At 45.5% G+C, this 14,500-nt stretch overlaps 1 protein-coding gene across 1 annotated transcript; it reads right to left on the reverse strand.

The window, feature by feature from the left end:
* Positions 1–1,822: 1,822 nt before the first annotated feature.
* LOC130124423 (phospholipid phosphatase-related protein type 5-like) lies at positions 1,823–10,203 on the reverse strand. Its single transcript, XM_056293882.1, has 5 exons — positions 10,000–10,203; positions 7,545–7,677; positions 5,611–5,861; positions 4,025–4,201; positions 1,823–1,987 (listed from the first exon to the last, which is right to left on the reverse strand). The coding sequence occupies exons 1-5, from the start codon at positions 10,201–10,203 to the stop codon at positions 1,823–1,825; spliced, it is 930 nt and encodes a 309-aa protein (XP_056149857.1).
* Between the last annotated feature and the right edge of the window lie 4,297 nt (positions 10,204–14,500).

The raw sequence follows: 14,500 nt of genomic DNA on the forward strand, positions 1-14,500 counted from the left end.
AAAAAATGGGATGCTGCTAACCATCTAAAGGGCTGGGTTGTATGAGTTGTTTCAGTTGTTTAGACATGAGAGAGAGACAGGATGTGTCCAATACCTGCAATTGGGGTTATTTTGATGAGAGATGGGACATCTATCATGTGCATATAGGACAGCTGATGTAGTCCGTTCCCTAACCTTTGATGGAGAAGTGTAGAGAAGGCCAGAAGGAGTTATATTGTGTCTTTGTGGATTTAGAGAAAGCATATGACAGGGTGCCGAGAGAGCAGGTGTGGTATTGTATGAGGAAGTAGGGAGTGGCAGAGAAGTATGTAGGAGTGGTACAGGATATGTGTGAGGGAAGTGTGACAATGGTGAGGTGTGTGGTAGGAATGTCAGATGGGTTCAGGATGGAGGTGGGATTACACCAAGGATCGGCTCTGAGCCCTTTCTTGTTTGCAGCTGTGATGGACAGGTTGACGGACAAGATCAGGCAGGAGTCTCCATGGACTATGATGTTCGCGGATGACATTGTGATCTGTAGTGAGAGTAGGGAGCAGGTTGAGGAGAGCCTGGAGAGGTGGAGGTATGCACTGGAGAGAAGAGGAATGAAAGTCAGTAGGAGCAAGACAAGCGTACATATATGTGTGAATGAGAGGGAGGACAGCAGAATGGTGAGGATGAAAGTAGTAGAGGTGATGAAGGTGGATGAGTTTAAATACTTGGGGTCAACTGTTCAAAGTAACGGGGAGTGCGGAGGAGAGGTGAAGAAGAGAGTGCAGGCAGGGTGGAGTGGGTGAAGAAGAGTGTCAGGAGTGATTTGCGACAGAAGGGAATCAGCAAGAGTTAAAGGGAAGGTTTACAAGATGGTAGTGAGACCAGCTATGTTATATGGTTTGGAGACAGTGGCACTGACGAAAAGACAGGAGGCGGAGGTGGAGGTGGCAGAGTTGAAGATGCTAAGATTTTCATTGGGAGTGACGAAGAAGGACAGGATTAGGAACGAGTACATTAGAGAGACAGCTCAGGTTGGACGGTTTGGAGACAAAGCAAGAGAGGCAAGATTGAGATGGTTTGGAAATGTGTGGAGGAGAGATGCTGGGTATATTGGGAGAAGGATGCTGAATATGGAGCTGCCAGGGAAGAGGAAAAGAGGAAGGCCAAAGAGGAGGTTTATGGATGTGGTGAGGGAGGACATGCAAGTGGCTGGCATGACAGAGGAAGATGCGATGCAGAGGACAGGAAGAGATGGAAATGGATGATCCGCTGTGGCAGCCCCTGACAGGAGCAGCCAAGAGCAGAAGAAGAAGAAGAAGAAGTAGTCCGTTCCCTCCGGTGTGCATCACTGGGTCAGGACATTGGCTTATAGTCATGTGACTTCTGAGAAGGTTCTGTGGTTCTGGAGGAAGTAGGAAGTACAGGGGGAAGTACAGAAAGCAATATTTAAAGGAGAAAAACACCTTTGGAATTGTTGAAGTACAACACTGCTGATAGGTAACACCTTATATCCTCAGTCTGGTGTCTTCATTCTCGCTCGTGTTAAAGACTGACATGGCATATTATATGCTAAATATGTTTTGTTACTGCAAGCCCAATGAGATTCATATTCAGGATGAGATCTGTGTTATTCGGAGCACATGGTCAGTAAATAACGCCAATTTAATAAAATCAAAACATTGTGATTGGTCCACCAACCTTTGCATGAGTAAATTATAGTCATAAATTTAAATGTAGATACCAATTTTTTTTGTTTTATTTTGTCTGTTATATTTTGTGCATTACTTTTTTTTAGTCTTACACAACTGAAATGAAAGATTCAGGTCATGTGTTCATGTATCTAAGTGGTTCATACCACGCTAACCTGTGTGATGATGTACCCATCGCCGCTTTCAATGACGTTGTTGATCAAGGTTGGGGTCACATCGTTGGATGCGACTCCTATGTCTGTATCTGTGTCTGCAGACTGAGAATTTGCAGGTCTCCTTTTAAAATACTGCACCACAAACACAACCTGGGGAGGAGGAGAGCGAGACCGGGAGAGGGAAAGAGACAAGGGGGAGGCAGCGAAAGACGAAGAGTAAAAGGCAAAGAAAGCGGGGTGGGGAGGGGAGAGAGAGAGAGAGAGAGAGAGAGCGAGAGAGAATTATACTTCATACAAGGTTTGAATTCTTAAGACAAAAGGGTGGCGCTGTATCCTAATAAAATGTGGGTTTTGCATCCAAACCTAGCATGACACGCTCCTGATGAGACACAGTTTTGCTGGATTTGATACAGAAAACCATCCATCCATCCATCCATCCATTATCCAAACCGCTTATCCTGCTCTCAGAGTTGCAGGGATGCTGGGGCCTATCCCAGCAGTCATTTGGTGGCAGGCGGGGAGACACCCTGGACAGGCCGCCAGGCCATCACACAAGGCCAACACACACACACACACATTCATACCTAGGGGCAATTTAGTATGTCCGAGTCACCTGACCTACATGTCTTTGGACTGTGGGAGGAAACCAGAGCCCCCGGAGGAAAGCCACCCAGACACAGGGCGAACATGCAAACTCCACACAGAGGATGACCCGGGACGACCCCCGAGGTCTGACTACCCTGGGGCTCGAACCCAGGACCTTCTTGCTGTGAGGTGACCACTGTGCCGCCCTATACAGAAAACCATTATTTCAAATTCAATCATGCAATGAGAACACTGTGTGTGTGTGTGTGTCCTGCAGCAGTAAAGTCCATTAGACTAGCTTTCTATTTGACAGACAGAACAAAAATCCAGAAATAGTATTACTTCTAAGTGCAGGGGTCCAAAGATATTTGGTCAAGTGCAGAAATAATGGTGTTCAAAGCCAGTGGGGTGCAGAGACCTACTTAAATGGACACTTGTTCCACATAAAAATCCACTTCTGATTATGGCATTTTATAGAAGCCTACATTTCAATTTAATCTTAAAAAAAACCCTTCATCTATAACTGTAAAGAGAAGGGCAATGTTGACACAACACATTTAAAATGTTGACCCGGAGACAGTCTGATAGGTGACTGTTTAGTTCTGGAGCTATTGTGAAGGTAACGTTTAGTGAATAATGCTGCAGTATTTAGTCTGACTTGTCAAAAGGGAGACATGATTTTGTCATATTCTCTTGTCACAGAAATTTGCGTAAAAGAAGGAGAAGACACAACACAGGGGAGCTAACACGTCAGGCCAGGACGCCGCAGTCTACACACATCTACAGGCCAGTGGCCACTCTTTCAGGGGTGAGGATGTGCACATCCTTGATAGGGAGGAACGCTGGTTTGAACGGGGAATCAAAGAGGCCATCTATGTGAAGAGGGAATGACCATCCCTGAACCGAGGGGGGGGGGGGCAGAGTACATCTGTCACCATCTTACAATGCTGTGATTGCAACTATCCTCAGTGAACATGGCCATTGTAACTCTAGTTAATGCTCACGGCAATTTGCATATGAAACTGATAATTGTTTTTGGTCGTTATGCCACTGTATTGGTTATTACTGTATTACGTATTGTTGTATTGGGTATGTGCTGTATTATGTATTGTTGTATTGGGTATGTACTGTCTTATGTATTATTGTATTGGGTATGTACTGTCTTATGTATTGTTGCATTGGGTATGTACTGTCTTATGTATTATTGTATTGGGTATGTACTGTCTTATGTATTGTTGTATTGGGTATGTACTGTCTTATGTATTGTTGCATTGGGTATGTACTGTCTTATGTATTATTGTATTGGGTATGTACTGTCTTATGTATTGTTGTATTGGGTATGTACTGTCTTATGTATCATTGTATTGGGTATGTACTGTCTTATGTATTGTTGTATTGGGTATGTACTGTATTGTATGCCACCGTGTGAGGGTGGGGATACCTGCGGTCAGTGAAGACTGGAGGTCACTTAGCGGCGTGATGAAACGTTTCTCTCAATAAGCGTTCTGTCCAGATGAACTGACTCAACGTTCTTCGATACCACTACTGCTGCTACAACAGCTAACGCTAATCATAGTGATAATAACAGTAGCGATAACTGACCAGAAAGACAGCGATAGCACCCCCTGTGGCTTGGCCTGCTATGACGTCACTCCAGTGGTTGCGGTGTTCAGCCACTCTGTTGATTCCCGTCAGCACCGCCAAGCTGACCAATGAGAGGCAGAGCAGGGGCCGCAACAGGTGCGAGCCGCTGGAGCCAACACAACCCATGATGTACATCTGAAAGAAAGAAAGAAAAATACATTGTGCACTTTTCAAAACAAACGTCACCAAGTGTTCAACTGCCGCGAAAGAGAGAAAAAATACACAAATCAAAAGCAACATTTAAAACAACAATGGCACAAGAAATAAAACTCAACATGAAATCAACATGAAATATTAAGATGTCATTGAAAGGCAGGCTTGCCTGACACAACAGTTTTTCAAGCCCGAACGTTTCAATTTTTGTAATCTTCCTCTTTCTTTTTTTACTTCCTTGGTGAAATGAATGGAATTGAGTTGCTGCTTTGAGTCTTACGGTAAACCGTATCGCAAACTGGCTTTGCATGACCTCTATAGTTCCTGACAAAGCTGAGCATAGATTTAAACACATTTTAACAGAGCAGTGCAAATTTGTGCAATTGTTCTTAAAATAAATGAATAAATAAAAACATTGTGAGGATATGAGGTGAGGGGTAAGACTTAACATACAGTAAATTAACCATGATAGTTTGAAGACATCTGTTTATTTTATTTTATTTTTTATGCACCTCAACTGTTTTCAACCAATCTCCCCCCCATATTGCAGATGATGTCAGCTGTCTGTGTTGTTTTTCTGCTCTTGTGTGATTCTTAACCCACCCTGAAAGCTGTGGCGTTGGACATTCACACGCCAGTATCCAGGGTAAGGTTAAACAGGGCTGTGGATCTCAGCCACTGCGGCAGTAAAACAATGTGCACCGAGGTTCTGTTCCACCCGCTCGCCCCTAACAAGGCCCAGCAGAACGCCAGTTTTGGAAATCTTGTATTTCCCCTGGATAAACAAGTACTACGCTGAGTGTTGTACTAATATTACTGTGGCCAGAGACTTTTATCTGGTTTAAAACTAAGCTTTTGGGGGTTTATGTTGTATTTGTCGGAGATTATTTTTTGGCATTAACAACAATTTACATGATTTTTCTGGGCAACAGAGTATTTGAAATTGCAAATTGAGCTTTTAAAAGGTGTCCAAATACTCCTTGTGATGAAAGCTTCTGCTTTGATTTGTGCAAATGGACGACTTTCCTGGATGGTTCCCAGCTCTTTTGCGCAGTAGTCCACAATTTAATGATAGTTTACTGACAATGGTTAAAAGAAAAAAAGGGAATTAAACTGGTTTGGGCACGTTTGCCAGACGGAAAGGACACCTGCAAAGGACGTCCTGCAAGGCCTGATAGAAGGGACTAGGACGAGAGGGAGACCAAGAAAAACCTGGAGGCCCCCGGAAGGCAGGGAGAGTTGTGATGGATAGGGAATGGTGGAAGAGACCTGTTGAGGCATCAGCTGTGCTTCTACGACCTCCATAGGTTACAGAACTGATGATGATGATGATGATGAGGAGGAGGAGGAGGAGGAGGAGGAGGAGGAGGAGGAGGAAATTAACCACTTACCCCCAAGTAAAGCCCTGCATAAAGACTCAATGCAGCCTCCTTGGAGGGAAAGGACTTTCTTGCTCTGGCGACGTCTTCAGGATCACCGGTGCAGGCGTCTGGTTGGCTGACAAAGCGCGCCGTCTCCTGGCACCCAAGGGCGGTGTAATTGGGTTGGCAGACAGACAGGAAGTGAGGCGAAAGACTTCCTGTTACCAGTTGACCTGCATTGACGAAAATGTCTGTCGCAAATAAACCGAAAAGATAGACACCTGGAGAGATAGTAAAAGACAAAAACATGATTATATATTAGGCTGGGAAATGTCTATGTGATGCATTATATGTGTTAGTTCAACTCTATCTATCTTTGTCTTAGTTTTTTCCACATGCCATACCACTCATTAATGACTAACCCCGCACATGAGACTGTCTCTCTCTGTTGTGAACGTGTTGCACTGAATTTCCATCTGTACACAATCATTTATTTATATTCAACTTGACTACATGCTTGCTGCGCAATGGTTGTACATAATTTCCATCCCTACACAATCATTTATTTATATTCAGCTTCATCTTGCACTGCCCTACACACTTACACGTATAGTTGTGCATGTGGTTATTGTGCAATAGCTGTTCATATCATCCATCCATTCATTATCCGAACCACTTATCCTGCTCTCAGGGTCGCGGGGATGCTGGAGCCTATCCCAGCAGTCATTGGGCGGCAGGCGGGGAGACACCCTGGACAGGCCGCCAGGCCATCCCTGGGCCAACACATTCACACCTAGGGACAATTTAGTACGGCCGATTCACCTGACCTACATGTCTTTGGACTGTGGGAGGAAACCGGAGCCCCCGGAGAAAACCCACGCAGACACGGGGAGAACATGCAAACTCCACAAAGAGGACGACCCAGGACGACCCCCAAGATTGTACTACCCCGGAGCTCAAACCCAGGACCTTCTTGCTGTGAAGTGACCATGCTAACCACTGCACCACCGTATTGCTCCTGTTCATTTTGTACAAAATAATTCATTTACACACACCGCTGTGGCTTTTCATACTTACCCCTTGACTTCTGCAGTAGTCATGCATGTATGTAGGTGTATCTATCTATCGATTGATCTATCTATCTATCTATCTATCTATCTATCTATCTATCTATCTATCTATCTATCTATCTATCTATCTATCTATCTATCTATCTATCTATCTATCTATCTATCCATCTATCCATCTATCTATCTATCTATCTATCTATCTATCTATCTATCTATCTATCTATCTATCTATATCCATGCTTGTGTGTATAGTATGTATACAGTGTATATGCATGCATGTATGTCTGCATGCATATAAGGTCCATTGTAAGTTCTTCCAACCAAAGACAAATTCCTTGTACGTTTAAAGCCTTGTTGTGATTTATTGTTGATTTTATTTGGTTTTTGTGCTCTTACTAAATGTGCAGTTATCCTACCAGTATGGACACAAATGGAGGATGCCATGTGTTGCCGACATGCGGCTTGATTTACATGTCCGATGTTGACCTTTACTGAAGTCTTTAGTCACCAAATTCATAACTCAAGTCTGAGTCATGGTGATTCAAGTGAGTGTTCTGGTACTGAAAAGCTGATTATCATTTTCAGGATTAGCATGATGACTGCAACACTGGGGAGAAGGATGGAGGAGGGAAGGAGTCGGTAATGGAGAGAGAGAGAGAGAAAGAGAGAGAGAATTGCAGACTGCATGTGTGGAGGGAACAGGAGGTAGGTTAGAAAGCTATTTCACACTACTCACTGGTTTGACTGAACGTGTTAATTTTAAATGAAGTGAAATTCCTAAATTTGACCCCCACATTGTTTCTGCAGACATAAAACAGACCCAGGTTCAGATTCGTATTAGTTACACACAGTAAATCCCAGTAGGCGAGTTAAGAGTTTAACACGGGGGGTTACCCAGGAACTTGAACGTCCTGTGCACCATAGAGTTGAGGTAGCAACAGTCCCCCATGATGACGACCTTCTCTTGGTTGTCATGGTCTTTGGAGTTGAAGTGAAACAGGAACAGCACCACCTCCACAGCTGAAATCTGGACGGAAAGGAAGGAAAGGAAGTTAGACAAAAAGATGAGAAGAGAGGATTGAAGAAGACAGAAGTTAATGTATGCAGTAGCATATTTTACCCTCACCCTTTTTTTTTGTTGGGGGGGGTGTTCCCCCTTTTTCTCCCCAATTGTACTTGGCCTATTTACCCTATTTTCCGAGCCGTCCCGGTCGCTGCTCCACCATCTCTGCCGACCCGGGGAGGGCGAAATGACGTCATTGCAGATACCTCATCTAGCTAATAAATGTTAAAAGGGCTTGCCATAGGCTGCAGACTACCACATGTCTCCTCCGATACATGTGGAGTCGCCAGCCGCTTCTTTTCACCTGACAGTGAGGAGTTTCACCAAGGGGACATAGCGTGTGGGAGGATCACGCTATTCCCCCCCAAGTTCCCCCTCCCTCCTGAACAGGTGCCCCGACCGACCAGAGGAGGCGCTAGTGCAGCAACCAGGACACATACCCACATCTGGCTTCCCACCCGCAGACACGGCCAATTGTGTCTGTAGGGACGCCCGACCAAGCCGGAGGTAACAACCCCTCACCCATTTTACATCACTGGCCCAGCAGGGCATGAATAAATATGTCCTATTTTAAAACAAAATACACAAGCAATCATACAAAAAATATGTAGAATCAACAGTCTGATAATAGTGATGTATCTAAATAGCATTTAAAACAAGGATTAATTCTCCACATCCACAATTAAAACTTCAAATTTGAGTCCAAAGTCCTGGTCTTCTAAATTTAAATTGGGTGAAGTTTATGATGCTCATGTTGAGAAGAATTTTCACAAGATGAAATGCACGATATGGACAAAGAGTCATGACAGTAACGCAATCAAATAAAGGAAAGGAATTGACATTTCCATCCATAATCCAAACCCCTATCCTGCTCTCAGGGTCACGGAGATGCTGGTGCCTATCCCAACAGTCATAGGACGGCAGGCGGGGAGACACCCTGGACAGGCCGCCAGTCCATCCCAGGGCCGACACATTCACACCTAGGGACAACATGCAAGCTCCACACAGAGGATGACCCAGGACGACCCCCAAGGTTGGACTACCCCGGAGCTCGAACCCAGGACCTTCTTGCTCTGAGGTGACCGCGCTAACCACTGCACCACCATGCCGCCGGAATGGATATTTACTAGCAGGAAAACTTGCATCACAAGCAATATGTTTTAATTCTATAAACTAACAAGCACAGGTCATGAAAAGGTTGACCCAAGCAAGGTTTTCATTGGTACAACATGGCAGGTTCATTGGTACAACATGGCAGGTTCACTGGTAGGACGTTGCAAAGCCAGTACATGAGCTCAGATGCATGTGCAGGCAAGGACAAACGTTCCTCCCTTCATGGCTTCTTATTCATCTGGTTACCTTGTCCATTTAAAGCAGGAACATGTACTGGCTCACATGTACAGAAATACACACACGTCATGTGGACGGACACCAGCTCACTAATGAGTCCAGGGCATGTGGAAATATGCGGGCCATGATACAAAACAGTCCAGAACCGGTTGACCGCACAATCTCAGCCGACTACGACTTGGGATCCTTTTGCAGAAAGCACCGCACAGCTGTACGGCCGCTGGCACAAAAGACACTTGAAGCACTGGCGAGTAAAGTTGTGGGTGAGCATCATGCCAGCGGTATCAGCCCCACTTAGAGAAAGTGAGAGGTGCAGTCCGAGATGGAGTTTGGTTTGAACCTCATCCTCTACTCTGCCGTTTCTTCCAGGACTGTCCAGATGGGACGGCAACACGGCCTTGATGCCGTCTCTCCATCACATGACAGGAAAAGCCACTTTAGGAAGAGTCTAGTTAGTGTTTAGCTCACACTGAATCATTTAAGCCTCCTTAAAAAAAAGAAAAAAGAAAGGGCTACTCAACAGCCTGTCAAGTACTTTTTTTTTGTACCCCTGAGAACCTACAGCGGCGGCCGGGGTACCTCTTTCTGGACGGAGACAGCTGTCAGTGCCTGTTAGGCTGACAGCCAGTGCCCTACCAGCGAGGTTTTATAGAAATCAACAAAACCCTGACGCAGAGTACACGGGACTAGATGGTACAGAACCGTTTTCTATATCTGTCTCTCCCTCCCTTTACTATTTCTCTCTCTTTTCCTTCGATGTTTGTTTCCTTCCCGTCCACCTTCAGCATCTCATGCTCTCCGTCTCTACTGACTCCCAGTCATTTGATTCCTGGTGGGATGAAGCGTCTGATGAGTAAACCCTTCCCTCCCTGTGTATCGTCAGAAAGGCGAGGACCTCCTAATCTAGATATCCGCCCTGAAAACGGTCAGACTTACCAAAACGAAGGGCAGTCCGGTCACCACAGAGTACAGAATGACAGGAGGTATTCGGCTGTCTTGCTCCTTTCCAGGGTCGGGCTTGGCCAGAGCCGGGTCACGGCAGACGAACCCTTGCTGGGCCAGGGTGAACGTGTCGGTATACTCGCAGTAGTAAGCCAACATCAACACGGCCGCAAAAATCACCACTTGGAAGTAGAGCATGGTCGCCCCAGAGACGAGAGGTCCAGCCGTTTGAACGCAGCCTAACAAGTGTTTAGTCGCTCCTATTACTACGATTACCTCCTCGCACAAACCCTACCAACAAATGAACATGATGAGGGGGTAATCCGACCTCATTAGCTTTTTTGTATGTTTCAGATGACAGTGATAGCTCTAATTACTGACCCAGTTCCACGTTCCCATGGTGTTACTCCAGTCTGACCAGTCAGTCACTTATATTAAAACTGCAGCCTTAGCAGGAAGACAGAGCGAGCTTCTGACGATCGGGCTCGTTAAACTCCAACTGTCAGTGTGCCGGGTCCGTTTGTGCGGAAGAAGTTGAGTAAATCTCCTCCTCCTTGACGATTGCCGGCGAGGTACCTATGAGCAAGGCACCCGACCTCCGAATGCAGGGCATTGATGAAAAGAGGACAACTTTTCCTAGATAAACGAAGGAGTTATGTTTCACTATTGTTGGATAAGCGAACACCTTTTACACAACTTCTCAACAAAATGATGTCTCAAAGCGAAGTCCAGCTTCCTGGTTACCACGGTGACCAACCTTATAAATCCAGCATAGACACCAGTTTACTGCAGTCCCTTTGAGCAGCGATGAAGGTTGTGCAAAAAAAAAGAAATCCTCTTCAATGTCACTCTTTTGTTGAATGGCTAAAGAAGACGTTGGCAGAGGGTGATGATGATGGTCCAAGTGAGAGTGGCTCCGCTTTTCTGCCTTGTTGCCTGTGCACGCTCACACACACACACACACACACACACACACACACACACACACACACACACACACACACACACACACACACACACACCTCTGCGATCCTGTGAGTGGAAAACTCTGTCTTTCCACTCTTGTGGATTTACTGAATAAGCCGAATGAAGTATCAGAGGATTTGTTCTGTTTCACCGAGCAAACTCCACAAAGAGGCTCGGGCTTAATTGAAATGTACAGTACAGAAGAGCCTGAATGGATTCAGCTGCAAGGCAGGCATCTCTGAGTTTCACTCTGTCTGACTCTCTCTCTCTCTCTCTCTCTCTCTCTCTCTCTCTCTCTCTCTCTCTCTCTCTCTCTCTCTGACTGTCTGACTGACTGACTGTCTTGACTGTCTGTCTGACTAACTGTCTGTCTGATTCTCTCTCTGTCTGTCTGAGTGACTGTCTTACTCTCTCGCTGTCTGAGTGACTGTCTGTCTGACTGTCTGTCTGGTTCTCGCTCTGTCTGAGTGACTGTCTGTCTGTCTGTCTGTCCGACTCTCTCTCTGTCTGACTGACTGTCTGTCTGTCTGACTGACTGTCTGAATGACTGCCTGTCAGTCTGAGTGACTGTCTGCCTGACTGACTGTCTGTCTGACTGATTGTTTGACTGACTGCCTATCAGTCAGAGTGACTGTCTGTCTGTCTGAACGACTGTCTGACTGACTGCCTGTCAGTCTGAGTGACTGTCTGCCTGACTGACTGTCTGTCTGATTGTTTGACTGACTGCCTGTCAGTCTGAGTGACTGTCTGTCTGTCTGACTCCCTCTCTGCCTGAATGACTGACTGTCAGTTTGTCTGACTGATTGTCTGTCTGACTGTCTGTCTGTCTGAATGACTGTCTGTCTGACTGACTCCTTCTCTGCCTGAGTGACTGGCTGTCTGTCTGTCTGACTGTCAGTTTGTCTGACTGATTGTCTGTCTGTCTGTCTGTCTGTCTGTCTGTCTGAGTGACTGTCAGTCTGTCTGACTGACTGTCTGTCTGATTGATTTATTGTGTGTCTGCCTCACTCAAAGAGTCTAGACATTAAGAATACAGAGGGGTGGAGACCCAAATGAGCACGAATACATTTAAGAATTACAGTGTGGGGAGTCTGTCTCTGACTCTCAGCCATCACATCCGTTAACATCCACTCCTCACCCTTACTTGGCCTGTTTAGTGTCCTACTAACTAACCATTCACTGCCATCCTATTTCGGTGAACTTGTAGCTTTTCTCGTGTTAGAAAATGAAACACTCCCTTTGTGGCTCTGACGTAAAATTTTCAAAAAATGTGGCAACCCTTCTTAGAACATGTCAGGTCCCTTTCATTTATTCGGTCACACATCGGTCACACATGTAAGGGTTTATGTATGTATGTGTGTTTCCTGCGCTGAAAATTCCACCAATAAATCATATAAAAAAGGATTACGATTTGTTATTTCATTATTTCAATGGCTCCTTCCCTATCCAGTCCCTGTGCATCATACTGTCTAAAAGTAAAAACAATATAAAAATGTGTCGCTCTGTAACCAGGCAACATGTAGGGCTTGTGATTAAATAGTCGATGCTGCCCTCTGGCGGAAAAAAAAAGAAAGCCCGGTGGAGCAATATTTGGAGAGAAAAAAATTGAATGAACTCGGACTGAATATGAAAACATGAACAATGTGACCTTGTTAATCTGTGCTGACAAACCACAGAACTGTGCAGCACAACACACTGGTTAGCTGGCCCTCTCATAGAAATGCACCTGTTTCGTGCATGTGTGAGTGTGTGCATGCATGTGTGAGCATGCATGCATGCATGCAGGTGTGTGTGTGTGTGTGTGTGTGTGTGTGTGTGTGAGAGAGAGGGGGGAGAGAGAGAGAGAGAGAGAGAGAGAGAGAGAGAGAGAGAGAGAGAGAGAGAGAGAGAGAGAGAGAGAGAGAGAGGGCAATATTCCCTGTTGGACTGGCATCTTTAACTGGCCCAGAATCTATTACAGTAACGACAGAATACAGCAGAGTGTCAAACCTTGAGAAAAGAGCAGCAACAGATCACAGTAGAACTTCCTTTGTGCGGCTGCTGGCCCCAACAAAACCAAACCACCTCTGACCTTCACATCGTACAGGACCCGACCCCTATGACACGTCTGGTTTGGAGCAATGGGAACACAATGAGGATTAGACCGCAGGTCAGTCTCTCTTTTTCTCTCTTCCCTCTCCCATTTCTCTTTTTCTCTCTCTCACTCTCGCTCTTGCTCTCCCTCTTTGGTCTTTGTGTGGGCTGTTGGCATTAGTAGATGAGCCACCCACACTGTATCCAACAAAAACCTTCGGCATATACAATCCTGCTGTTCTGTGGCCATGTGTAAGAGGCACTAGTTAAGAGTGTCCTAGTCCAGATTACAGACACAAAACAAGTCTTGTCACACCCACAGTCCTGCTCTATGACGGGTTTGTGTGTTTGTGTCTATGAGCTAACTCTTAAAAGATTTTTTTATGCAACACTTTGTTAATATCCTATGATTGGATATGATGGAAAAGCTTGAAAATATGTATGTATATGTAAGGTGTAAACAACGATACATGACAGGGTGTTAGTTTCATGTTGTGTTGAAAAGTGGCACAAGGCGAGGATTTCTCAGGTTATGATGAAAATGTACAGAGCCACTATACAGGTCTGCATCATGTCATCGGCGTCCTGCAAGAGCCCACGTATCTCGGGTTTTTGCTGCTCTTTTGACAACTGATATTGTCTCTGGCAAGTATAAAAAACGCTGCCACACACAGATATTGTGTAGTGCTTAAAAATAACGTGATGTTATGGAAAACGAGTACGAGGGTGAAAACTAGATTTTTGTAGGACACTGACGGCGTGTTTCATATTTTGCAGTCAGAGCATGTTAGTCGACAGCTGAGAGGGATGTGCTCAGATTAGTTTTGAACAAACACCCGCGAGTCTCCCCGTAGCTTTGGGAACCGCGAGCGCCCACTCACGTGCACGCACGAACGCACGCACGCACACACACACAACTTCCTGTTTCTTTTCTCGGTTTACGTATATAAAACCCCAAAAAGCTCAAACCAAAAGTAAACCTCTGCCAACTAACACTATCACTGAGTTAATACTAAGACTAGCGAGAGTATTAAGTAAACCCTCGAACCACCCGCCTGTGTCCTGAGGGACTTGTGACCATGAATATAACAACTAACGAACGTTATAATCAACAAACATTTGAAACGTGTAAGGTCTCGCACTGCTTTTATGGGCCGCTGTTATGCACCATCTCGCTGCCACCAAATTGCCACAGATGGTTGTGCGTTTAACGCCATGGTGGGTGGTGTAATCTAGGACCACAAGACATGCAGGACGCTGATCTAGGCTGCTGCTCTTCGGCTAAGTGTCCTCCTTATTGCCTTGGTTCTGCATCTTATTTCCTCATGTTTCCCCTTACCTGCCAAAACACTGAGCAGGGTAGGAGACCACCGTGTCAGAGCGCACAGGTCAGGCTGCAGCCTGAGGCCCCAGCATGGCGGGCTATCATATGCCTGTACACCCTGAGGGGGGGTGT

This window comes from Lampris incognitus, chromosome 14, assembly GCF_029633865.1.
Source record: "Lampris incognitus isolate fLamInc1 chromosome 14, fLamInc1.hap2, whole genome shotgun sequence".
In the NCBI taxonomy this organism is placed as follows: domain Eukaryota; kingdom Metazoa; phylum Chordata; class Actinopteri; order Lampriformes; family Lampridae; genus Lampris; species Lampris incognitus.

Coding starts and splice junctions, on each gene's coding strand:
- LOC130124423 (XM_056293882.1), bottom strand. CDS start 10,203: ATGCTCTACTTCCAAGTGGTGATTTTTGCGGCCGTGTTGATGTTGGCT. Junction 5,862..7,544: donor CAGGACGTTCAAGTTCCTGG/GTAACCCCCCGT, acceptor CTATCTCTCCAG/GTGTCTATCTTTTCGGTTTA. Junction 4,202..5,610: donor ATGCAGGGCTTTACTTGGGG/GTAAGTGGTTAA, acceptor TCTTTCTTTCAG/ATGTACATCATGGGTTGTGT.